Raw genomic sequence first — 27,093 nt, forward strand, 5'->3', positions numbered from 1 at the left:
GTATGCACTCAAGCACCAAATCACAAGCACAACTTGTGTTTTTTGGCCACGCTGAGTAGAATATTATTGCTCCACAGTGTAACCTATGCCCTAATGGTCCCCAGCATGGAGTCAGAAACCTTTCGCTGCCGCCTTAGGTCATCAGTGCTTCTCCTGAGCCCTCCCCACTTAAAGCCTGACAACTTTTCTCTGGTTGGAGCTTCTATTTCTGCTCCTCTCTTTTGTTCCTTAACTTAATTGAGACCTGTCTCTGTCCCTATCTGGGAGACCTCTTTATGGCCCTCTGCCTGCCTGTGCTCCCTTTCAGACCTCTCTTGATCCCTTGCCTGGGACACTTGTCTGCAATGGTGCGCTGCACCTGGTCATGTGATCCAGGTTTTCCAAGTCAGGATCATGTGTGACCCCTCACACACAAAGATTGGACAAGCCTGTTCTAGGTGGTAGAGGTCTTAGGTTTGAAAGGTGCTGCTGGACAAGCCTTGGTGAGTTTCTGCAGTGCTTCTTGCAGGTGGTGCACACTGCTGCCACTGTCCTTCTTGCATGTAGTGCACACTGCTGCCACTGTGTGTCAATGTGAAGGGAGTGAATGTTGAAGGTGGTGGATAGGGTGGTCATTAACGAGTTGCTTTGCCCTGGATGGTGTCGAGCTTCTTGAGTGTTGTTGGAGCTGCACTCATCCAGACAAGTGGAGAGTATTCCATCACATTCCTGACTTGTGCCTTGTAGATGGTGGACAGGCTTTGGGGAGTCAGGAGACAAGTTTATTACTTCAAGATTCACAGCCTCTGACCTGCTTTTGCAGCCACAGTATTTATATGGCTAGTCCAGTTCAATTTCTGGTCAATGGTAACCCCCAGGAGGTGGATTAAGTGATGGTAATGCCATTGAATGTCAAGGGAGATGGTTAGATTCTAAACAAAAACAGAATTACCTGGAAAAACTCAGCAGGTCTGGCAGCATCGGCGGAGAAGAAAAGAGTTGATGTTTCAAGTCCTCATGACCCTTCAACAGCCTCATGAGGACTCGAAACGTCAACTCTTTTCTTCTCTGCCGATGCTGCCAGACCTGCTGAGTTTTTCCAGGTAATTCTGTTTTTGTTTTGGATTTCCAGCATCCGCAGTTTTTTGTTTTTATCTCTGTGGTTAGATTCTAACTTATTGGAGATGGTCATTGTCTGGTACTTGTGTGATGCATATGTTAGTTGCCACTTGTCAGCCCATGCCTGGATGTTATCCAGGTCTTGCTGCATTTGGACATGAACTGCTTCAGTGTCTGAGGAGTCGCAAATGGTGCTGAACATTGTGCAATCATCAGCGAACATCCCCACTTCTGACCTTATGATGGAGGCAAGGTCATTGATGAAGTCACTGAAGATGGTAGGACCAAGGACACTACCCTGAGGAACTCCTGCAGTGATGTCCTGGGACTGAGATGACTGACCTCCAACAACCACAACCAACCCCCTTTGTACTAGCTATGACTCCAACCAGTGGAGACGTTTCCCCCTGATTCCCATTGACTCCAGTTTTGCTAGGGCTTCTTGATGCCACACTCGGTCAAATGTGGCCTTGATGCCAAGGCAGTGACTCTCACCTCACTTCTGAAGTTCAGCTCTTTTGCCCATGTTTGAACCAAGACCATAACTTAGGATTGAGATGAGGAGGAATTTCTTTAACCAGAGGGTGGTGAATCTTTGGGATTCTCTGTCCCAGAGGGCTGAGGAGGCTCAGTCATTGAGTATGATCAAAACTGAGATTGATTGATTTCCATGTACTAAAAACATCGAGCGATACAGGAATAGTGCAGCTACTTGGTGTTGAAGTAGAAGATCAGCCACGATCTCATTGACGGAGTGGCTTCAAGGGCTAAATGGCCTACTACGTCTATTTATGTTTTTGTCACAACCCCAGGACCAAAAACGTTTTGTGTAAAGTAGACAAAGATTGAGATTCAAGACACCTGCTTTTGGAGAAAGTGACAAGATTCCACAGGTTTCGAATGAGCAAAAACGGGAAACAAACTTTACGATGCAAGTTCAGGGAGATAAAACAATGTACAATATGTAAATTATAATCTATGTTTCAGGGTAAATATGAAGTAAATCTGAATCAACAAACTGTGGTAGAACACACCACACTGCAGACTAAATGACAGGTGCAACCAAAAACAGAATCTGTAGAGTTCTCAAGAAATCACCAAGCCGTTTGTCTCACTGTGAGTCACGCAATACCACTGAAGCTTTGTCTTTCCCTCTAGGGCTTCCAGCTTTGAAGATCCTGCCTTGGAATTCTGTCCAAACGATGGCTTTAACAATGGCCCACATTTCAGGGTTTCAATCTCGCCTTCCGGAATGATTTCTCCCTGGGTTCCCGAGTAATTCAAACACAAGCTTTCAAACACACTTTAAGACCAATGGCCGTGCCAAGCAGAACACAATTGGTCCAAAGGGGTACCTTTGCCCCAACGGCCCTCTTTAGGTAAAGTTATTATCTCTGTGACACTTCCAGGCTAGCAGACTCTGTCAAACGGACTGCCTCACAAAGTGATGTTCACTTACCCTTGAACTGATCTGTTGACTTATCAAAACACTCCTAGAGCATCCCGCCTTTGTTGCTAGGCAGGAACCCATGTAACAAGCATTGGAACATACTGTACCTTAAATGTTACAATCTCCACCGATTGCGAATTTAACACCAAGGGACACACAGATCAGTAGATTTCGTGACAGCCTTAAGTAATAAGGTCAGGAGCTGAGTGGCCCTGGCAGTACCCAAACTGAGTGTCAGTGAGCAGGTTATTGTTAAGCAAGTGCTGCTTGATAGCACTGTTGATGACCCCTTCCATTACGTGACTGATGATTGAGAGTAGACTGATGGGGCAATCATTGGCCAGTTGGATTTGTCCTGCTTCCTGTGTATAGGACATACCTATGTAATTTTCCACATTGCTGAGTAGATGCCAGTCTTGTCTCTGTACTGGAACAGCTTGGTTAGGGTCGCAGCTGGTTCCGGAGCATAAGTCTTCAGTACCAATTCCGGAATGTTGTCAGGGCCAAGAACCTTTGCAGTGTCCAGTGCCTCCAGCCGTTTCCTGCTATCGTGTGAAGTGAATTGAATTTGCTGAAGACTGGCATCTGTGACGCTGGGCACCTCTGGAAGAGGACATGATGGATCATCCATTCAGCACTTCCGGCTGAAGATAGTTGCAAATACTTCAGCTTTACCTTTTGCACTGCTGTGTAGAATGGGCTATTTGTTGAGCCTCCTGCTCCATTGAGTTGTTTAATTATCCACCACCATTCAGGACTGGAGAGCTTAGATCCGATCGATTAGTTGTGGGATCGCTTCGCCCTGTCTATCACATGCTACTTCCACTGTTTGGTATGCAGGTAAACCCTGTGTTGTAGCTTCACCAGGCTGATCCTCATTCTTAGGTATGCCTGGTGCTGCTCCTGGCATGCATTCCTGCACTCTTTATTGAACCAGGGTTGATCCCTAGTTTTGATGGCAATGGTAGAGTGGGGGAAATGCCAGGCCACAAGGTTACAAATTGTGTTCAAGTACAATTCTGCTGCTGCTGATGGCCCACAGAGCCTCATGGATTTCCACTCTTGAGTTGCTGGATCTGTTCAAAATCTATCTCATTTAGCACGGTGGCAGTGCCACACAACATGATGGAGAGTATCCTCAGTGTGAAGACGGGTCTTCGTCTCCACAAGGACTGTGCAGTGGTCACTCCTACCGATACTGTCATGGACAGATTCATCTGCGACAGACAGGTTGGTGTGGATGAGATCAAGTAACTTTTTCCCTCTTGTTGGTTCCTTCATCACCTGCTGCAGTCCCAGTCTAGCAGCTATGTCCTTTAGGACTCAGCCAGCTCAGTCAGTGGTGGTGCTATTGAGCTACTGTTGGTGGTGGACATTGAAGTCCCCCACCCAGAGTACATTCTGTGCACCTACAATGCTTCCTCCAAGTGGTGTTGAACATGGAGGAGCACTGATTCATCAGCTGAGAGGGTATGGTAGGTGGTAATCAGCAGGAGGTTTCCTTGCCCATGTATGACCTGATGCCATGAGACTTCATGGGGACCGGAGTCGATGTTGAGGACTCCCAGGCAACTCCCTCCTGACTTTATACTAGTGTGCCGCCAGCTTTGCTGGGTCTGTCCAGCCGGTGGGACAGGACATAGCCAGGAAAGGTGACGATAGGGTCTGGAACATGATCTTAAGATATGATTCTGTGAGAATGACTATGTCAGGCAGTTGCTTGACTGCCAATTTTGGCACAATCCCCCAGATGTTCGTAAGAAGGACAGGGTGGACAGGGCTGGATTTGCCATTGTCCGTTCTGGTGCCTAGGTTGATGCTGGGTGGTCTGGCTGCTTTCATTCCTTTCAGACTTTGGAACGGTTTGTTACAAATTAGTGATTTGCTAGGCCATTTCAGAGAGCATATGAGTCAATCACATTGCTGTGGGCCTGGAGTCACATGTTGGCCAGACCTGGCAATAACAGCAGATTTGCTTCCCCAAAGCGCAGTGAAACAGATGGTTTTGTCTGCCAATTGACAATGGTTTTATGGTCAACATAACTGGGAGCAGCTTTTAATTCCAGATTTATTAATTGAATTTAAATTCTACCAGCTGGTGCGGTTGGATTCGAACTCAAGTCCCCAGAGTATTAGCTTGGGCCTGAGTAATGTTATCACTACAATTGCTAAGTGTAGGAATGCAGTCATCAAAGTTTAAGAGGTTCTATTGCCAGGGAGACAGATTGGCATTTCTGTAACCAGCTTTGTGAGTCCTGTATGAGGTGTTGCCTCTCTGATGCCAGGATAAAAGACAAGATGGAGAGGGTGCAGAATATTTTGCAGAAGGGAGTGAGCCAGAAGTTGAGGTACACGTTGTCACCAGCAGCATATCAAAGGCATGCATTGAGACCCTATAGTCAGAATTTCAGGAGCAAGGAAGGAAGTTAAAAATGAGGATCCCAAAGATGCGAATGTCTGGATTATATGCAGTGCCACTTGCTGGTGAGAGTAGAAATAGCAATATAACAAGAAGGATCAACGCGTGGCTTGAGGCATGGTGCAGGAGAGACAGCTTCAGATTAGTGGAACCAGTTGTGGGCCAGGAGGCACCTATTCAAAGGGATGGGTTGCACCCCAGTTGGAATGGGACCAATGTTCTCATGGGGAGATTCACGAGTGTGGATGGGGAGGGTTTCAAACTAAATTGGCAGAGGGTTAGCATGAACACATGAAAGTAGAAATGTGGAAAAGAGGCGCATTAAGTCAGGGTGTTGGGCAGTACCAAAGAAGGATGTAGTTCCATTTTGGATAAGAGGTGACGAAGAACTACGAGGAATACAAAGGCAGGATAACAATGCATGTACGTAAATGCACAAAGTGTGGTGAATAGGGTCTGTGAGCTGCAAGCACAAATATCAGTGGGAGAATATGATGTAGCAGCAATAATGCAAACATGGCTGAAGTGGTCAGCAAAGATAGGGAAGGAAAAGGGAGGTGGGGTGGCAGTACCGATCAAGAAAGACAATGTAATGTTGGAAACAGAGGGTATCTTTGAAGGGACAAGGACACAATCCATTTTATTAAAGTTGAGGAATAAGAGTATTATCTTAAACCTTGGGGTATTCCATAGGCCTCCAAATTGCGAGAGACAGAGTAGCAAACGTCCTGGGAAATCTCAGATCTGTTCGAACAACAGAAGAGTGATCAAAAACAAAAATACCTGGAAAAACTCAACAGGTCTGACAGCATCTGTGGAGAGGGATACAGTTAATGTTTCGAGTCCATACGACTCTTCAACAGAACTAAGTGAAAATAGAAGAGAGGTGAAATATAAGCTGGTTTAAGGTGGTGGGGGGGATGGGTGGGACAGGTAGAGCTGGAGAGAGGGCCAGTGATAAGTGGAGGTTGCCAAAAGATGTCATAGGCAAAAGGACAAAGAGGTGTTGAAAGTGGTGATATTATCTAAGGAATGTGCTAAAGGTAGAAAGCAGGACAAGCAAGGTACAGATAGCCCGGGTGGGGGTGGGGTGAAGGGAAGGACTAAAAGGTAGAGATAAAACAATGGATGGAAATACATTTAAAAATAATGGAAATAGGTGGGAAAATAAAAGGGCAGGTGCTGCGTCTTCTGCAGTTGCATGGGAAGGTGCCATGGGAGAGGGTGATGGAGGAGTGGACCAGGGTGTCCAGGAGGGAATGATCCCTGCGAAATGCCGTCGGGGGGGGGGGGGGTGCGGAGGGTAAAGGGAAGATGTGTTTGGTGGTGGCATCATGCTGGAGTTGGCGGAAATGGCGGAGGATGATCCTTTGAATGTGGAGGCTGGTGGCGTGATAAGTGAGGACAAGGGACCCTATCATGTTTCTGGGAGCGAGAGGAAGGTGTGAGGGCGGATGCGTGGGAGATGGGCCGGACACAGTTGAGGGCCCTGTCAACCTCTGGGTGGAAAACTTCATTTAAGGAAGAAGGAAGACATATCAGAGGAGCTGTTTTTGAAAGTGGCATCATCAGGACAGATGCGACGGAGGTGAAGGAACTGAGAGAATGGGATGGAGTCCTTACAGGAAGCGGGGTGTGAGGAGCTGTAGTCGAGGTAGCTGTGGGAGTCGGTAGGCTTGTAATGGATATTGGTGGACAGTCTATCACCAGAGATTGAGACAGAGAGGTCAAGGAAGGGAAGGGAAATGTCAGAGATGGACCATGTGAAAATGATGGAGGGGTGGAAATTGGAAGCAAAATTAATAAATTTTTCCAGGCCCAGAGGAGAGCATGAAGCAGCACCGAAGTAATCATTGATGTACCGGAGAAAGAGTTGTGGGAGGGGGCCAGAGGGGGGGGGGGGGGGGGGGGGGGGGGTGAGTGGAGATGGGGGAGTGGGGGAGCGGGGGTAGAACTGGGGGAGGGGGGGGTGGGGAGGTGCCTGGGGAGGGGGAGAGTGAGAGAGGGGTGGAGGCAGGGGTAGAGCTGGGGAGGGGGAGGATGAGAGGGGTGGGGGAGAAGGGGTGGAGATGGGGGAGTGTGGGTGGGGTGACAGAGTGGAGGTGGGGGAGCAGGGGGGGGGGAGGTACAGGGGTGGGTGGAGGTGGGGGGTGGGGTGAGAGGGTGGAGCTGGGGGAGGTACATGGGTGGGGTGAGGGGGTGGAGCTGGGGGAGGGGGAGGGTGAGAGAGGGGAGGGGTGGAGATGGGGGAGCCGGGGTTGGGGGGGGAGGGGTGGAGCTGGGGGAGCGGGGCTGGGGCAGGGTGGGGCCGCCATTTCCCCCCTTCCCCAAGGCCACACTGGTGAATGAGTTCACTCTGGTGGCTCAGTCTTGGAATCGGCTCCGGCAAAACCTGCAAACAGATTTGGGGCGGCGGGGGACAAGCATTCCTTCCTGTTCTGTAACCCTCTCACTCTGAGCTCCACCCCTATCGCACTCTGTCTGATGCGAATGTCACTGATCTGTCTCCATGGGGGAAAGTGACTTCTTCAGCTTTCTCCTCCATTCTAACTGATGGTATTTGCGCATGCGTTGTCTGTGTGGTGACGTGACCGATGCTTTGGTGACCTCAACGCGTCGTGCGCCCGCTGTGACGTCAACCCGTAGTGTGGTCGGGCTGGACACTCGGCCAGGCGGGGATGGCGAAGAGGCGGATCCTCAAGGTAAGCGCGGCAGGGCAAGCGGTTGCAAAGTAGCCAGGCCCCGGCCTAGGCCTGAACTGAACTCGAACTCTCCGCCTCCTCCCTCCATTCTAGGCCTCACGGCTCCCTTGACTCAGAATCCCAGTTGATGCCTTCGAGCCCTGGCCAGGCAGCAACTGGAGAGGTTGAGGTGGACGGGGACCGAAGGGGAGGATAAGACTGATGGGGAGCGGGAAGAGGAAGGGGGGACGGCCCCACTTACTCTTCCTCCCCCTCCCCATCTCCTCCCCCCCTCCCCATCTCCTTTCCCCCCCCATCATCTCCTTCCCCCGTCTTCTCCTTCCCCCCCCCATCTTCTCCTTCCCCCACCATCATCTCCTTCCCCCATCTTCTCCTTCCCCCCCCATCTTCTCCTTCCCCCCCCCCATCTTCTCCTTCCCCCCCCCCATCTTCTCCTTCCCCCCATCTTCTCCTTCCCCCCCATCTTCTCCTTCCCCCCCCCATCTTCTCCTTCCCCCCCATCTTCTCCTTCCCCCCCCCATCTTCTCCTTCCCCCCCATCTTCTCCTTCCCCCCCCATCTTCTCCTTTCCCTCCCCATCTTCTCCTTCCCCCCCATCTTCTCCTTCCCCCCATCTTCTACTTCCCCCCCATCTTCTACTTCCCCCCCATCTTCTCCTTCCCCCCATCTTCTCCTTCCCCCCATCTTCTCCTTCCCCCCATCTTCTCCTTCCCCCCATCTTCTCCTTCCCCCCATCTTCTCCTTCCCCCCATCTTCTCCTTCCCCCCCATCTTCTCCTTCCCCCCCATCTTCTACTTCCCCCCCATCATCTCCTTTCCCCCCCATCATCTCCTTCCCCCCCATCTTCTCCTTCCCCCCCATCTTCTCCTTCCCCCCATCTTCTCCTTCCCCCCCATCTTCTCCTTCCCCCCCATCTTCTCCTTCCCCCCCATCTTCTCCTTCCCCCCCATCTTCTCCTTCCCCCCCATCTTCTCCTTCCCCCCCATCTTCTCCTTCCCCCCCATCTTCTCCTGCCCCCCCCCATCTTCTCCTTCCCCCCCCATCTTCTCCTTCCCCCCCATCTTCTCCTTCCCCCCCATCTTCTCCTTCCCCCCCATCTTCTCCTTCCCCCCCATCATCTTCCTTTCCCCCCCCATCATCTTCCTTTCCCCCCAATCATCTCCTTTCCCCCCCATCATCTCCTTTCCCCCCCATCATCTCCTTCCCCCCCATCATCTCCTTTCCCCCCCATCAGCTCCTTCCCCCCATCATCTCCTTTCCCCCCCATCATCTCCTTTCCCCCCCATCATCTCCTTTCCCCCCCATCATCTCCTTTCCCCCCATCATCTCCTTTCCCCCCCCATCATCTCCTTTCCCCCCCATCATCTCCTTCCCCCCCATCATCTCCTTCCCCCCCCATCATCTCCTTTCCCCCCCATCATCTCCTTCCCCCCCATCATCTCCTTTCCCCCCCATCATCTCCTTTCCCCCCCATCATCTCCTTTCCCCCCCATCATCTCCTTTCCCCCCCATCATCTCCTTTCCCCCCCATCATCTCCTTTCCCCCCCATCATCTCCTTTCCCCCCCATCATCTCCTTTCCCCCCCATCATCTCCTTTCCCCCCCATCATCTCCTTTCCCCCCCATCATCTCCTTTCCCCCCCATCATCTCCTTTCCCCCCCATCATCTCCTTTCCCCCCCATCATCTCCTTTCCCCCCCATCATCTCCTTTCCCCCCCATCATCTCCTTTCCCCCCCATCATCTCCTTTCCCCCCCATCATCTCCTTTCCCCCCCATCATCTCCTTTCCCCCCCATCATCTCCTTTCCCCCCCATCATCTCCTTTCCCCCCCATCATCTCCTTTCCCCCCCATCATCTCCTTTCCCCCCCATCATCTCCTTTCCCCCCCATCATCTCCTTTCCCCCCCATCATCTCCTTTCCCCCCCATCATCTCCTTTCCCCCCCATCATCTCCTTTCCCCCCCATCATCTCCTTTCCCCCCCATCATCTCCTTTCCCCCCCATCATCTCCTTTCCCCCCCATCATCTCCTTTCCCCCCCCATCATCTCCTTTCCCCCCCATCATCTCCTTTCCCCCCCATCATCTCCTTTCCCCCCCATCATCTCCTTTCCCCCCCATCATCTCCTTTCCCCCCCATCATCTCCTTTCCCCCCCATCATCTCCTTTCCCCCCCATCATCTCCTTTCCCCCCCATCATCTCCTTTCCCCCCCATCATCTCCTTTCCCCCCCATCATCTCCTTTCCCCCCCATCATCTCCTTTCCCCCCCATCATCTCCTTTCCCCCCCATCATCTCCTTTCCCCCCCATCATCTCCTTTCCCCCCCATCATCTCCTTTCCCCCCCATCATCTCCTTTCCCCCCCATCATCTCCTTTCCCCCCCATCATCTCCTTTCCCCCCCATCATCTCCTTTCCCCCCCATCATCTCCTTTCCCCCCCATCATCTCCTTTCCCCCCCATCATCTCCTTTCCCCCCCATCATCTCCTTTCCCCCCCATCATCTCCTTTCCCCCCCATCATCTCCTTTCCCCCCCATCATCTCCTTTCCCCCCCATCATCTCCTTTCCCCCCCATCATCTCCTTTCCCCCCCATCATCTCCTTTCCCCCCCATCATCTCCTTTCCCCCCCATCATCTCCTTTCCCCCCCATCATCTCCTTTCCCCCCCATCATCTCCTTTCCCCCCCATCATCTCCTTTCCCCCCCATCATCTCCTTTCCCCCCCATCATCTCCTTTCCCCCCCATCATCTCCTTTCCCCCCCATCATCTCCTTTCCCCCCCATCATCTCCTTTCCCCCCCATCATCTCCTTTCCCCCCCATCATCTCCTTTCCCCCCCATCATCTCCTTTCCCCCCCATCATCTCCTTTCCCCCCCATCATCTCCTTTCCCCCCCATCATCTCCTTTCCCCCCCATCATCTCCTTTCCCCCCCATCATCTCCTTTCCCCCCCATCATCTCCTTTCCCCCCCATCATCTCCTTCCCCCCCATCTCTCCTTCCCCCCCATCTTCTCCTTCCCCCCCATCTTCTCCTTCCCCCCCCATCTTCTCCTTTCCCCCCCCCATCTTCTCCTTCCCCCCCATCTTCTCCTTCCCCCCATCTTCTCCTTCCCCCCATCTTCTCCTTCCCCCCATCTTCTCCTTCCCCCCATCTTCTCCTTCCCCCCATCTTCTACTTCCCCCCCATCTTCTACTTCCCCCCATCTTCTCCTTCCCCCCATCTTCTACTTCCCCCCCATCTTCTCCTTCCCCCCATCTCTCCTTCCCCCCATCTTCTCCTTCCCCCCCATCTTCTCCTTCCCCCCCATCTTCTCCTTCCCCCCCATCATCTCCTTTCCCCCCCATCATCTCCTTTCCCCCCCATCATCTCCTTTCCCCCCCATCATCTCCTTTCCCCCCCATCATCTCCTTTCCCCCCCATCATCTCCTTTCCCCCCCATCATCTCCTTTCCCCCCCATCATCTCCTTTCCCCCCCATCATCTCCTTTCCCCCCCATCATCTCCTTTCCCCCCCATCATCTCCTTTCCCCCCCATCATCTCCTTTCCCCCCCATCATCTCCTTTCCCCCCCATCATCTCCTTTCCCCCCCATCATCTCCTTTCCCCCCCATCATCTCCTTTCCCCCCCATCATCTCCTTTCCCCCCCATCATCTCCTTTCCCCCCCATCATCTCCTTTCCCCCCCATCATCTCCTTTCCCCCCCATCATCTCCTTTCCCCCCCATCATCTCCTTTCCCCCCCATCATCTCCTTTCCCCCCCATCATCTCCTTTCCCCCCCATCATCTCCTTTCCCCCCCATCATCTCCTTTCCCCCCCATCATCTCCTTTCCCCCCCATCATCTCCTTTCCCCCCCATCATCTCCTTTCCCCCCCATCATCTCCTTTCCCCCCCATCATCTCCTTTCCCCCCCATCATCTCCTTTCCCCCCCATCATCTCCTTTCCCCCCCATCATCTCCTTTCCCCCCCATCATCTCCTTTCCCCCCCATCATCTCCTTTCCCCCCCATCATCTCCTTTCCCCCCCATCATCTCCTTTCCCCCCCATCATCTCCTTTCCCCCCCATCATCTCCTTTCCCCCCCATCATCTCCTTTCCCCCCCATCATCTCCTTTCCCCCCCATCATCTCCTTTCCCCCCCATCATCTCCTTTCCCCCCCATCATCTCCTTTCCCCCCCATCATCTCCTTTCCCCCCCATCATCTCCTTTCCCCCCCATCATCTCCTTTCCCCCCCATCATCTCCTTTCCCCCCCCCATCTTCTCCTTCCCCCCCCATCTTCTCCTTCCCCCCCCATCTTCTCCTTCCCCCCCCATCTTCTCCTTCCCCCCCCATCTTCTCCTTCCCCCCCATCATCTCCTTCCCCCCCATCAACTCCTTCCCACCCCATCAACTCCTTCCCCCCCCCATCATCTCCTTTCCCCCCCATCATCTCCTTCCCCCCCCATCATCTCCTTCCCCCCCCATCATCTCCTTCCCCCCCCATCATCTCCTTCCCCCCCCATAATCTCCTTCCCCCCCCATCATCTCCTTCCCCCCCCATCATCTCCTTCCCCCCCCCCATCATCTCCTTTCCCCCCCCCCCCCCCCCCCACCATCTCCTTCCCCCCCCCCCCCCACCATCTCCTTCCCCCTCCCCCCCCCACCATCTCCTTCCCCCCCCCCCCCCACCATCTCCTTCCCCCCCCCAACCATCTCCCTCCCCCCCCAACCATCTCCCTCCCCCCCCCACCATCTCCCTCCCCCCCCCCACCATCTCCTTCCCCCCCCCCACCATCTCCTTCCCCCCCCCCCACCATCTCCTTCCCCCCCATCATCTCCTTTCCCCGTTTCCCCCATGATCTCCTTGCCCTCCCATCATCTCCTTTTTCCACCCCTCCCACCACCTCCTTTTTCCACCCCTCCCATCATTCTCCTTTTTTCACCCCCCCCCCCCCCCCCCCCCCTCCTCTGGACACGAGTGGCAGCGACATCCAGTGGAAGGGTGAGATAGATATTTTGTGGTAATTGAGCATTCTTGTGAGGGGGGTAGTGGGTAGAGGCAGTGGTTGGTATGGAGGGAGAGATGGGGTTTCAGACTCTAGTGGCAGTCGAAACTTCGGCACGAATTTGATTTTGGATACGAGTGCTTGTGAGCATTGAGATGAACGCACAGACTTCCCTTGTTTCGCAAATCAATGCAATGCCCAAGAATGTGAATCCTTCAATCCTGTGCCAGACTTGGAGCTGCCCATTAACTTCAATGACTCCTCTTTGGCCATCTAGCAATGCAGACAGAACAGGGCAGAGATTTTCAATTTAGTCCAACCCCTTAGGCCTCTTTTGAGTTTTGAGTCTTGGAAACCAGAGGGGTGGCAGAAAGCAAGACCAGCATTTATCTTGTGTCTGTCAGCACTTCAGAGTGTCCCCACGGCCTTTAAAGTCAACAAAATACATTTCAAGTGTAGCCATGTTGTACAATTCGTGCACAGTAAAGTAATATGACAATGTAATTGTGACCAGAGAATCTAATTTTTGGTATTGGGTTGAGGAATAAATGTTGACTTGGACCCCAGGCGACCTCTCCTCCTGCTCTTTTTGATAAATAAACAAATGAATATAAATAAAACTGAAATTTTAATGGAAGTCACATGATGCACTGAGGACCAATAGGTAAAGCTCATCATAGGGCTATACGTCAAAGCTTTTGCTTACCTGCATAATGTTTGCTTCTTTAGCGCAGTGTCACATTTGGTCTGATTACGCTCCAGTTAAGTACCTTGGGGTGTTTAACTACATTAAAAGCATGATATAGGTGTAATTTGTTGTAGTGCAGAAAGGACATGGGAAATTGGAATAATTAAAATCGAACATTAACAACGTACGGAAGATACTGTAAAAGGAAATCAAAGGGCGTTAATTAGTGGAAAAAAAATAAACAATGGGTACTGGCTGTCAGGGTTGAAAGGGTGATAGCTGTAGAGGTTAGTGATACTTCACAGGTGCTAATTGTGGGAATTATTACACAGCATGTAAAAAGCCCAACGAGAGATGACTGTAGGATCTAGTAGTGGGGAAAGAACCAGAGCAGATAGGAGAAGTAACTGTGGGGAGAACATTTCAGCAATAGTGAAGACCTGAGGATCAAAATCGTTATTGACAAAGAAGTAAAGCTAATATCAGAAAAAAGCTAATTTTGAGTGAATGGAACTTGGGAAGAGGAAATGGAAAAAAGGCAGAGAAAAGCAGCATAAATATTTAAATCACTGATCAATAGACTTCATAAAGGAATAAATAGAGAAAATAAATTCCTTAAAAAAAAAAAACCACACAGGCTAGTTGTGACATGCTATGGACACGAACTTATGAAATAGGAGCAGAAGTTCGTCACTCGGTCCCTTGAGCCTGCTCTGCCATTCAATGAGATCGTGGCTGATCTGAATGTAACCTCAACCTCACATTCCTGCCTCCCCCTGATAACCTGTTAACCCCCTTGTTAATCAAGAATCTACTTAGATAAAAGCAAAATACTACGGATGCTGGAAATCTAAAACAAAAATAGCTGGAAAAACTCAGCAGGTCTGACAGCATCTGTGGAGAGGAATACAGTTAACATTTTGAGTCTGTATGACTCTGCTTCAGAATCTATTTTGCTTTGCCTTAAAAATATTCAAAGACTCTGTTTCCACCACCTTTTGAGGTAGAGAGTTTCAAAGACATTCAACCATATTAGAGAGAAAATTTCTCCTCCTCCCTTGTCTTAAATGAGTGACCCCTTAGTTTTAAACAGTGACCCCTAGATCCTCCCACAAGAGGAAACATCCTCTCCACAGCTACCCTGTCAAGACCCCTTAGGATCATAAAAGTTTCAATTAACAGACCTTTGACTCTTCTAAATTTCAGTGGGTACAAGCCTAGTCTGTCCAGCCTTTCCTCATAAGGCAACCTGCCCATTCCTTGTATTAGTCCAGTAAACCTCTGAACTGCTAACACATTTACATCTTTCTTTAAATGAGACCACTAGTACTGTACACAATACTTCAGATGTGGTCTCACCAATGCATGTACAACTGAAGCATAACCTCCCTACTTTTGTAATCAATTCCCCTCACAAGAAATGATGAATAAAATGATAAGGGTAAATTGAAACTAAATCAAAAGGCATGCCAAAGTACACTGGCATTAAAGAATAGGATAACGAAAGGGTATAGGAAAAGGTTCAGTTGAAAGTCAATAAAGTAGCAAAGCAGGACTAAAAACTTAAATTATGGAGAAATGCATAAAGAACTAGTAAAGTATTCGACAGACATGAATAAAGGAAAATCAAGATAGGGCCGCTTACAAATGCACAAACTATACTGGCAATGACAGCGAAACAGCAGAAATATTGGTTTGCTGCCTCCTATTTGTGTTTATGAGGGAGGGAAAGGAGTTGGACATGACATAGCACGACTTCAAAAAAGATGTGAAGACATTCAATATAGAAACAGGAGAGATAATGGATATACTATCATACTGATGCAGGATACAACCCTGTTCAGTCAGTTGGATTCATGCACATGAAAACAGATTGTGGAGGTGGTTAGATATAAAAATGAGAAAAAGGGATCGTACCAGAGGACTGGTGGGCAGCTCCTGTTATTTCTTTATTTTTTAAAAAACGAGTAGAACATATCCAGGGAATGATAGACCAATTAGCATGTAGTTGACCAGAGAAATAATGGAATCTTTCCTCAAATATAAAAGAAAAACATCAAGGAAGCAAAAATACAATAGCATCAATTTCAAAAGGGAGAGTCTTGCTTGACCAACCTTTTGAATTCTTTGAAGCAGCAACAAAATGTAGACAGGAGGAAAACAGTGGATGTGTAAAATCAGGAAAGAAGGTAGTTGAGGTGTGGCCTAATGTAGGTCATTAAAATTATGCAAGGTTTTGATAGAATGAACACAAACATTTGCATTTGTGGGAAATTAGAGGCCATAAATTTGCGATAGGGAAATAAACTTGCAGGGCTACTGGGATAGAGTAAGGGAAAGGGACGGCAGACTGGATTCTTCATGGAGAGCCAGCAAGGAGTCGATGGGCTGAAAAGCCACAATTATGATTATATGATAGTTATCAAAAATCAAATCAGGAATTCAGCAGAAACTTTACCTTGAGAGTGGTTAGATTGTGGAACTTGCTGGAAATTGGAAATAAAAGCAGAAAATGTTGGAACAATTCTAAAAGCCAGCAGCCAGACAGCACCTGGAAGGAGATTTTCCAGGTCGATTACCATTCTCTTTATTTCTAGCATTCACGGTTTTAATGGGGACTAATAGATAGGACTCGAGCAGGACAGAGGAAGGTTCAGGGAGATTATTTCAGGGCATAGGTGGTGATGGTGGAATTTTTGGACTCTGGCCTATGGCTGATTCTCGAAGATGGGGCAGGAGGCTGAGAGCTCCATGTTGGGTCAGATACAGAGCTCCGGGCTGGGGACTCTGGCTCTGTTCTCGGAGCTCCGGATTGGGGACCCCGTCTCTTGTCCCCAGAGCTCCGGGCTGGGGACCCCGTCTCTTGTCCCCGGAGCTCCGGGCTGGGGACCCCGTCTCTTGTCCCCGGAGCTCCGGGCTGGGGACCCCGTCTCTTGTCCCCGGAGCTCCGGGCTGGGGACCCCGTCTCTTGTGCCCGGAGCTCCGGGCTGGGGACCCCGTCTCTTGTCCCCGGAGCTCCGCGCTGGGGACCCCGGCTCTTGTCCTCGGAGCTCCGCGCTGGGACCGGTTCGCTTCTCCGCGGTGGGACTGCCGGGCAGTTTCCCGCACATGCGCTGCCGGGTGCCGGCCCGGCCCGGGATTGCCCGCTGCTGCGCCTGCGCCCAGGGTGCGGCCCCCGCGGTCTGAGTGACGCCAGTGCGGAGGGGATTGTGCGGCGAGGCCGGCCGGCGGGGGATGGCGCTCAGGCGGATCCAGAAGGTAAGCGAGGCCGGTGGGCTGAAGGAGGGAGCCGTCCTGGGTTAGGCCCCACCCGCTTGCGGCAGTTGGGGACCCTATTTGAGGCCGGGTCCCCGCGGCACCGTGTGGGCGAGGGGGGAGGGGGGGCGAGCTCTCAGCAGCCGGAGTTTGGGAGGGTCGGGAGGCCGGTGGATAGACCGAGGCCTCAAGCCTGGAGCTCCCTGTGGGAGTTGGCAGAGTCCGGCCAAGGAGCTTTGCGGCTGCTTGTTCTCTATGACCCTGAGCTGATGCCCCACCCCAGCAAGCGGCCGGCAGCCATCCAGCCAGGCCCCCCAGCCCACAGCCGCTTCCCTAAGCCAGAGGTGAGGGGGTCTGCCTCTGGAAGACATGGAGACCCCTCTCTCTTCAGCCTGATGAAAGTGAACTGAAAAGATCCCATTTTGTGGATCACAAAATCACACAAATACAGGTTGGTCAGTGAAACAAAAGCTAAATAATGCAGATGCTGGAAATTTGGAATAAAAACAGCAAATGCTTCCGGTAGCCTGTTTTAAAAAAAGAAGCTTCAGTAGCCAGAGAGGGAGGGTTGACAGTTGAGCTCGATGACCTTTAGTGGAATTGGTTCAATGTTGGGGGGGGGGGGGGGATCACCTTCTCATGAGTAGATGGGGCTGTGGATTTGAGTTATTAGCTCGGGCTAGTACGGCAGGTGAATTAAATCAAGGTAAGATCGAGAAGAATCATACGGACTCGAAACGTTGGCTGTCTTTCTCTCCGCAGATTCTGTCAGACCTGAGTTTTTCCAGCAATTTTTGTTTTTGTTCCAGATTTCCAGTGTCCGCAGCATTTTGTTTTTATTAAAAGATCAGCTCTGATGTTTTTGAAAAGCGAAACAGCTAAGGGGTTGAATGGTTGGTCTACCTGTTCCTCGGTGGTACTCGAGTGCTCCCTTCTCTACTGCACTAAAGTGTCACCCTGCATTACATGGACATGACTGAAAAGAGGCCTGAAACACAAGGTTCAAACTCAAATAAGTGTTACAGCAGCTGGGCCAAGTTAACACATATCCAAAAAGAATGCTTTTATTACCACAGTAAATTGTATTTATATATCACCTTTCATTAGTGTAAAGAAGCAAAATTTGACGCCAAATCTCTTGTGATATTCGGGCAGATAACCAAAAGCTTGCTCGAAGAGGTGGGTTTTAAGGAGCATTTTGAAGGAGGAAAAAGCTAGAGAGCTTTAGGGAGGGAATTCCAGACTTTAGGGCCCAGTGGCAGAGCAGTTAAAATCAGGGATGCGCAAGATGCCGCCAGAATTAAAGAGCACAGAGGGTTGTGGGGCTGAAGGAGATGACAGTGACAGGGAAGGGGTATGGAGGGATTTGAAAGCAAGGATGAGAATTTTGAAATCAAATAAAGGGATACAGGCTCAGTGTGGGGAAACTGACATTGAAGTGGATGATCAGCCATGATTGTTTCATTAGGCTGAATGGCCTACTCATCCAGTTTGATTTTGAGGTGGGAAGAGGCAAGAGAGGCAGTGGTGAAGTAGAGCTGGGTCATCAGCATTGATGTGATAACTGACTTTTCGCATGATGTTGCCAAGGGGCAGCATGTAGATGAATCATAGGTGGGGGCCAAGGATAAATCCTTAACGGTGCATAAATAGGTAGAGAAGCCACTGCAAGTGATAACTCTGGCTTCACTGAGATAGCTAAGAATGGAACTAGGCAAGTGCAGTTCCTTTCAGGTGGACAATGATACAAAGGTGTTGGAGGAGGGTGGTGTTGTCAACAATGTCAAGGTAGGAACCATTTTGGTACTTGGGCAGGGACAGAAGGCTGTTTTGGAACATTTCGTCCATTGAGTTCTGGGAATGATGGGGACAGATTTGGGAGGTGACAGTGCATTCAAGAACCTTGGAGAGGTAAGGGAGATTTGCGATAGAGAAGTGCTTTGCAAGGATGGTCCAGTTGAGTGTAAGCTTCTTGAGAAGGGTGATGATGGCTGTTTAGAAAGAGTGAGGGACAATACCAACACCAAGGAGAGCATCATTAACAATATCGGCTAACATAGAACCTGGAAGGGAAGTTGGGTGGCCATTAATTTAGCAGGAATAAGATTGAGGGAGCAGGAGCTGGATCTTGTGAACAGGAGTTTCGGGGTCACAGAAATTCAGGGCAAGGGAATGGGGGAGCTTCAGAGGAAGTTTGATCTGCTGGGCGCAGGGAAAGGAGCGAAATGGCAGAGGCAGCTGGTCGACTGCTGCCAATGACAAAGTAAGTCCAAGAGCTCCTTGCACTTGTCATTTGTGGTGAGGATGAAGTAGACGAGAGAAATGGGTGAGGTGAAGAAGCTGAGGATTATCTTTGTGTTTCTAGATAAATGATCAGTTTTGGCAGGTGAAAGAGGACCTGATAACGATTCATATGGTCCAGGAAGATATAGTGGTGAATGGTTTAACCAAATCAGGCGTGCAGCAAGGCGAGATGCTCAAGGAGGTGCAAGTGCCAGAGGAATAGGGACACATGTCAAACAAGGTGTGTGCAAGTGATAAGAGTCACATGCCACAGCTATGGTCTTGTTGGGGCAAGTGATGGAAAATAAAGCCAGATGAAGAGACTTCATTTAGGGGAAGTTGTCAACTCCCCTCAGGCAGGTTTCATTCAAGGCTATGATGTTGATGCAATCATCCACAATAAGCTCTTGGACACATGAGTTATCTTTACACTTAACATAAGAGGAACGACTGGAAAAGACCTACCCAGCTCAGACAGACAGCCCCCCACAAATGTGTAATAAAAACAGTAAATGCTGTCACTGCTCAGCGGATCAGGCAGCATCTGTGGAGACAGATGCAGAGTTTACGTTTCAGTTTGATGACCCTTCATCAGAACCCCACATTTCTTGTGGATTCCAATACAGATGTGCAGTAAGGACTAATTTATATGTACACTGTAATGTAGGATGGAAACCCAGTTTGTTTTAAATTGTAATATAGCCTTTTTTAGTTAGGCTGTGATATTGTGAGTTTAAAACAAAATACTTTCTAAAAAATATTATCTTGTCTCTAGAGACAAAGTCAGATCATATCTGTCCAAAGATAGCTGCTGGTATCCAGTTTCCCATGGAGCTGTTGATAATGCTTTTAATTGAATGACATCAGTTGTTATCTTGAGGTTGATATGTTCATGCAATCCAAATCTGCAGCTTCTATTTGATCCATGTTATCTAATATGTAATAAAAACAGAAAATGGTGGAAAAGCTCATCTCATACTCATACTAGTCAATCATACAGACTCAAAACGTTAACTCTGTTTATCTCTCCACAGATGCTGTCAGACCTGCTGAGTTTTCCAGTGTGTTGTGTTTTTATTTCAGATTTCCAGCATCTACAGTATTTTACTTTTGTCTAATATATAGATTGGGTGCTAAAAACAACTGGTCATCAGCGGAATTAAGCTCAGCAATCTGAACGTCAAAATTCAGACGACGATTTGAACGTCAAAATTAAAAAGACTATTGCCTGTCCAGTGGGAAATAATTCAATTTTTTTTTGTGCACAGTGCCTTAGGAGACCCAGGCAAATGGCCTCAATGGTGTTCTCCCTATTCCATCCATTCTTGGTCCAATTGTTTTCATTTCCCTGGTTACACAGGACTTCCTGGGGCAGAGGTGGTAGACTCTGCCAGAGGCACTCCTTTGTCAGCACCACCCAAAATTTGGTGTAAAAAATTTTGCAAAGTCCTTTTAGATTTTGGGCAGACACTTCCCAGTTGTGCAAGTCCAGAGCTTATTGGCTACGTCCATTTTCTTTTGTGTAATAATGAATTTTGTATGTAAGCTAACTTTCATTTAAAGTGCAAATGATTGTCATTCAATTATAATTAACACCCATAGGACTGAAGGGACAGTGAGATTGGGTGTGAAATTGACTAAGGGACAGAAGGCAGAGTGGAGTGGTGAACAGTTGTTTTTCAGACTTTAGTACTGCTCCCCAGGAGTTCGTGAATGAAGCAATGAGGATGTCAGTAACAGACTGCAGGGCGACATGGACTGGTGAAATGGGCAGACATGTGTCAGCTGAAACTTAACATGTAGCAGTATGAAATGATACATTTGGTAGAAAGAATGAAGAGAGGCAACATAAACTGGTACATTTGTAAAGAGGATACAGGAACAGAGAGATCTGGGCATGTGCTTACGCTATTTGAGGATCAGAGGACAAAGTTAAGTTGACTTTTTAGAAGTGGAATATATGTGATTCTTGGCTTTACTCATAGAGACAATACAAAAGCAAGCAATAATATAAAATAAAGGCAAAATACTGCAGATGCTGGAAAAAACTCAGCAGGTCTGGCAGCATCTGTGGAGAGACAGAGTTAACATTTTGAGCCTATATGATTCTTCAGAGCTTGGAATTTAAATTCACTGTGGGAGCTGCTCCCAAGGCGGTCTCCTCTACACTGGGGAGACTAAACACAGACTGGGTGACCACTTTGCAGGTCACCTTTGCTTCGTCTGCAAGCATGACCCCCACCTTCCTGTTGCTTGCCATTTCAATTTACCACCTTGTTCTCATGCCCACATTTCTGTCCTCGGCCTGCTGCAGTGTTCTTTACAAAAGCCATCAAGTTATGCTGCAGTTTGTGAAACACGGTTAGGCCTCAGCTGGACTTTGCCAATATCTTACAGAGCATGCTGAAGAGATGCAGGTGAGGGACTTCCATGTTGGAGGGAAATTGGAGAACCTAGAGTTGTTCAAAATGAAGATCTGTTCTGCGAAGACTAAATAAGCAGATATTGTTTCCAGTGCAGGAGGATTGGTAATCAGAGGACAAAGATTTACAGTGATTGGCAAAAGAGCCAGAGGCATTATAAGAAAACTTTTTTTAAGTGATCTGGAATGCAGTGCCATAAGGGGTCATGGAAGCTGTTTGCATAATATCTTTTAAAAAGAAATTAGACAAATACTTGAAGGGAAAAAATTTCCAGAACTATTGGGCAAAAGCAAAGGAATGGGGTAATGTGATAACCATTTCAAAGGACCAGCGCAGTCACTTGTTGTTCATGGAACATGAGCATCGCTGGCAAGGCAGCATTAATCAGGCAGCCCTGAGAAGGTGGAGGTGAGCTGTAGCCTGAACCATTGCAGTCAATGTAGGGGTGAGTATTCCCACGGCTATTGGGGATGAAGTTCCAGAATTTGGATCAAGTGATGACCCAAGGATTGGCAATATATTTCCAACACAGGATGGTATGGATAGAGGGCAACTTGCAGTTGGTGATGCTTCCTTTGTCCTTCTAGGCAGTAGAGGTCAGGGGTTAGGATTATGCTGTTGAAGGATACCTGACAAGTTGCTGCAGTGCATTTTGCAAATGGCACTGGTGCTGGGAGGAGTGAGTGTTTAAGCTGTTGGCACTTGGCGTGTGGTGTGAGTCTTAGTTGTCACCTATGAGCACGTTTGAATGTTGTCCAGGCCTTGCTGTGTGTGGGCAGTGTTTCTTTGATTACCTGAGGAATTGTATATGAAAGTGCAAACTGTAATCATCAGATATTCCTACTTCTGACCTTATGATGGAAGAAAGGTCATTGATGATGCAACTTAATATAGTTGGGCCTCTGATATTGCTGTCCTGATACTGAAATGGTTGGCCTTTGACTATCCCAACCATCTTCCTTTGTGCTAGTTATGACTCCAGCCTGTGGAGTGTTTTTCCCCTGATTCCCATTGATTTCAATAGAATGTGGGGCTCGTTGATTCCATGCTCAGCCATGATGTCGAACATACGAACTAGGAGCAGAAGTAGGCCACTCGGCCCTTCAAGCCTGCTCCACCATTCAATAAGATCATGGCTGATCTGATTTTAAATTCCCACCTACCCTCGATAACCTTTCGCCTCTTTTGATGAAGAACCTATCTAGCTCTTCCGTAAAAATATTCAAAGACCCTGCTTCCATTGCTTTTTGAGGAAGAGGGTATCCAAGACTCTCAACCCTCTGAGGAAAAAAAATTCTCCTCATCTCTGTTGTAAATGAGTTGACCCCTTATTTTTAAACTGTGACCCCTAGCTCTAGGTTTTCCCATAAGAGGAAACATCCTCTCCACATCCATTCTGTCAAGGTACTTCAGGATCTTAAAGGTTTCGATGAAGTCACCTCTTACTGTAGAATTCCAGTAGACACAAGCCTAACCTGTCCAACCTTTTCTCATAAGACAACCCGCCCATTTCTTGTATTAACCGAGTAAATCTTCTCTGAATGCTTCTAGCGTATTTACATCTTTTCTTAAATAAGGAGACCAGTATTGTACACAGTACTCCAGGTATGGTCTCAACAGTGCCCTGTATAACTGAAGCATAAGCTGTCTACTTTTGTAGTCAATTTCCCTCGCAATAAACAATAATATTCTATTACCTTTCCTAATTGCTTCCTCTACCTGCCTTTTGTGATTCATACACTAGGACACCGAGGTCTGAATCTGAGAGCTCTGCGATCTCTCACCAATTAGATAATATGCTTTTTTATTCTTGCTGCCAAAATGGACAAATTTACATTTGCTCACATTATACTCCATTTGCCAGGTCTTTGTCCATTCACTTAACCTATTTATATCCCTTTATAGCCTCCATACATCCTCTTCATAACTTACTTTCCTACTTATCTTTGTGTCGCCAAACTTAGCAACCATACCATCTGTCCCTTCATCCAAGTGATGTATATAAATAGTAAAAAGGATAAGTTGCTCTCACCTCCCCTCTTGAACTCCGTTTTGTCCATGTTTGAACCAAGACTACAAATGAGGTCTGGAGTTGACTTGCCCTGGCAGACTCTGAACTGAGTATTGGTGAGTAAGTGCCACTTGATAGTACTGCCAATGATGCAGTCCCACACTTTGTTGATGATTGAAAGTGGACTAATTGGGTGGTCATTAGTTGGATTGAATTTGGACTGCTTTTTGTGGACATAACATGGCTTTGCAGTTTTCCTCATAGCCAGTGTTATTGCTGAACTGGAACAACTTGGCTAGTGGTATGGCAAGTTCTGGAGCACAAGTTTTCAGTACTTCTGCTGGAATGTTGTCAGGGCCCATAGCCTTGGCTGTGTCCAGTGCACCCAACTGCTTTTTGATATTATGTGGAATGAATCAAATTTGCTGAAGACTCACTTGTATGACACTGGCTGAAAATAGTTACAAATGTTTTAGCCTAGTCTTTTACACTTAGGTGCCAGACTGCTATCTTTGAGAATGTTCATGGAATATCTTCCTTCTGTTAGTTGTTGGATGTCCGACAACATTCATAACTGCATGGGACAGAACTGTAGAGCGTTAATGCTTTAATCTGGCCTGTTGGTTGTGTGTGTGTGTGCGGGGGGGGATTCCCCCTGAGCTCTGTCTATCGCATGCTGCTTCGGCTGCTCAGTATGCATGTGGTGTGTTGTAGCTTCATCAGCTTGACATCTCATTTCCATATATGCTTGATCCTCTTGCTGTCATGCTGTCCTACACCTCATTGATCCACAGTTGATCCCCTGACTTGCTGGTAATGGTGGGGGGTGAGGGGTGGGGAGATATGCCAGACCATGAAGTTGCATAATGTGGTTGAATTCAATTCTGCAGCTGATAACCCGCAGCACTTTCTGGATGCCCAGTTTTGACCTGCTAGATCATTTTTGAATCTATCCCATTTAACACGTTAGTAGTGCTGCACAATTATGAGATTACCTCAGAGTGAAGGCAGAACTTCATCTCTGCAAGAACTGTGCAGTGGTCACTCCAACCAATACTGTTATGGACAGATTCACCTGTGACAGATAAGTGAGGACAGGTATGCTGAATGGCTTCATTCTGTGGTCAGGGCTGATAGGAGATTTTTGAAAACACACAAGTGAGTGGTGCAAAGAATGTCTTGGCTACAATCATTGTTAATCCCATGGCATGCTACTCCTGTTGACAGCAGGGTTAAGGTCTGATTTTGAATTTTAGACATTGGTCTGCCTGCACAAGCTGAGCATGCTGTGTGGTTTTTGAATATTTTTCAAATTGTAATGGTAATAGGTTGATTGTAAGCAAAAAAAAAACTAGTAAGAACATAACCTTTACTGTGTATCTTATTGTCAATCCTCAGCCTGTCACCTAACTATTGCCCTGTCAATTCTTGGTCTGTGTATCCATATAGTATTGCTGAACCTGTATGTTGAGAGTTGCAACCAAATGAAACCTGCATGTCTTAAGTTTGTTATTTATTCTTCACCAGGAATACCAGGACTTGGAGCGTGACCCTCCAGCACTCTGTTCAGCAGGTCCAGTAGGAGATGACTGTAAGTGTACAGAACTTAAGGAATGGGTTTCTTGTGTGGTGTTCACTTGAGGGCAAGACTTCCATTTAAATGTCTACATTCAGAAAAAGACGCTGAAAGCTGGACTGAGTTAGCATTGTGAAGAAAAGTTAAAAAAAAATAGGCATTTATTTTCCTGTCTTCCCGAATAGAAAATGGTGGTTCAATGGAGGTTTTTAGTGAAAGGCTAAATGGTGAAAGGTTGTTTTCATTGGATACTAATTGGTCTCAAAGGGATTATGACTAAAGGCAAAGTTCAAAGAAACTTTGACATAAAGTTTTCTAAATAAGTTTTTCTTTAAACCTTGATGCTGTTGTGATGTTGAATGGCCTTCTATTGTCAATTGGAGGATACATGGTCACAAAACTAGAATTAGCTTGATAAGCAAATCACTTCCATCTGCCTTTAACCTTCATTCACATGCCAAATCTTTATTTCTGTTTGCACTCTGACCTTTTTCTCTCTCGTTCTAGCTATTGCACACTTTCCACCTTGTTAATCCTTATCACGTTTCTGGCTTACTCGCTTGTTTCTTCTCTCGTGTCTCATGATATCTCATATTGCATACGTGTTCAATATATTTCTCTTTCTTTAAGGGATGGAATAGACATGAGGCAGTGTTTGTTGAGGGGGGGGGCAAGAGAAATGCTGTAACATGTGCAGTTGAGAGTGAAGCTTTTGAAATTTGTCCTGCAGCTTTTTCAAATGATTGATTTGAAGAAAAACTGCACAGCAAGTGCCAGAAGCTGATGAAAAATATTGCATCAGTGCTGATGACAGAAATTCAGATGCATTTTAGGAAATTAGGGGAGAGGACATGCTCAGATTACATGGATTTTTTGGAGTTATGGCGGGATTAGGTTGACTGGTGAAATGTGACAAAAACAGGATGGCAGAATTATCTAAATAAATGGACACGATATAACATATAAGACCATAAGGCTTGGGGAGCAGAAGTAGACTATTAGGCCCATCAAGTCTGCGCTGCCATTCAGTGAGATCATGGCTGATCTGATAATCCTCAATTCCACTTTCCTGCCTTTTCCCCATAAACCTCGACTCCCTTACTGATTAAAAATCTGTGTCTCTATCTCAGCCTTGAATATACTTAATGACCCAGTCTCTACAGCCCTCCGGTAAAGAATTCCGCAGATTCACTACCCTCTGAGACAGAGGGCATAATTTCAAGTCAGTCAGGATGGTGTGCATTTATATGAATATGAATAATGCCGAATTAGCACTTAAGGGGCCAATGATATCTATGGTGTATATTCAGTGGTTTGCTGCAGGATCTTTGCAGCGCCCGGAAGTGCAGCATCATCTGTTATTTTAATTACGAATCCAATGTCTGTGCATTCTACTCATCAGCCTTTCCATAGTAACTTCCTTTGTTGATATTTATTTATCATTGCCTATGTAAACTTGTCACACTGTAAACATACCCTGTTGTCAATGAAAGCTCCACAATGCCATCACTTGCTGGCACAATAGGTGTTAACATTGGGATCAAAGGCCAAGTTTATGACTGCGAAATGGGAAGAAACTGGGTTTGATTTTCTCTGATCCAATTTTCTCTGAATCCTGTTTTTGGATCGTGATTCACTCTGCAAACTGCAGGAGAGAGACCAATCAGAACAAGGTCTGTTGCCCTTTGTCAGTCACTCCCCCAGTCACCTGCGTATCAATGCATATTGGCAACAATGAAGTAAATATTAATATTCCAAAGGATTTGGCTGCTCTGTGCAGGAATTACAAATGGCTCTGAGAGAAGAAATTCCTTCTCATCTCTGTCTTAAACTGCTTAGTGTTACATTTTCACATGAGGGACAAGATCCTCTAGCATCTACCTCGGGATCTTTTATGGTTTAGTTACATCAACTCTCATTTTTCCAAAGTGTCATGAGTTTTGGCCCAACTTTTCCTCATAAGGCAAACCCTTCATCCCAGAAGCCAGCGGAGTGAACCTTCTCTGAACCGCTTCCTATGCAAATATTATCCATTGAGGACAAATGCAAACAAAGAATCAACCTCAAGCAGGCAGAGGAAGAAAGGACCAGCTTCTTTGTAGCCCTGAAAAATAATTTTGCATTGTTTGTCATTTTCCTTTTTGAGGTGTGTTTTTGATTAGAAATGAGTTTTATAATCTATACTAAGTAGACCCCTA

The 27,093-nt window shown here is 47.9% G+C and overlaps 1 protein-coding gene across 3 annotated transcripts in view; it reads left to right on the top strand.

Annotated features, from left to right (window-relative positions):
• The first annotated feature begins 7,565 nt into the window (after nt 1-7,565).
• The window catches only part of LOC121289812 (ubiquitin-conjugating enzyme E2 D4-like), a 31,802-nt gene continuing 12,274 nt past the window's right edge, over nt 7,566-27,093 (top strand). For 2 of the 3 annotated variants that reach the window (XM_041209668.1, XM_041209670.1), the window contains exons 1-2: nt 16,491-16,605; nt 24,847-24,910. In XM_041209668.1, coding sequence (XP_041065602.1) covers nt 16,582-16,605; nt 24,847-24,910 — 88 coding nt within the window. In that variant the 5' untranslated portion in view covers nt 16,491-16,581. Of the gene's footprint in view, nt 7,670-16,490; nt 16,606-24,846; nt 24,911-27,093 lie in introns of those variants that run through there. The other variant, XM_041209669.1, reaches the window with a different exon arrangement.

The sequence above is a fragment of the Carcharodon carcharias genome, chromosome 17 (genome assembly GCF_017639515.1).
Source record: "Carcharodon carcharias isolate sCarCar2 chromosome 17, sCarCar2.pri, whole genome shotgun sequence".
NCBI lineage: Eukaryota > Metazoa > Chordata > Chondrichthyes > Lamniformes > Lamnidae > Carcharodon > Carcharodon carcharias.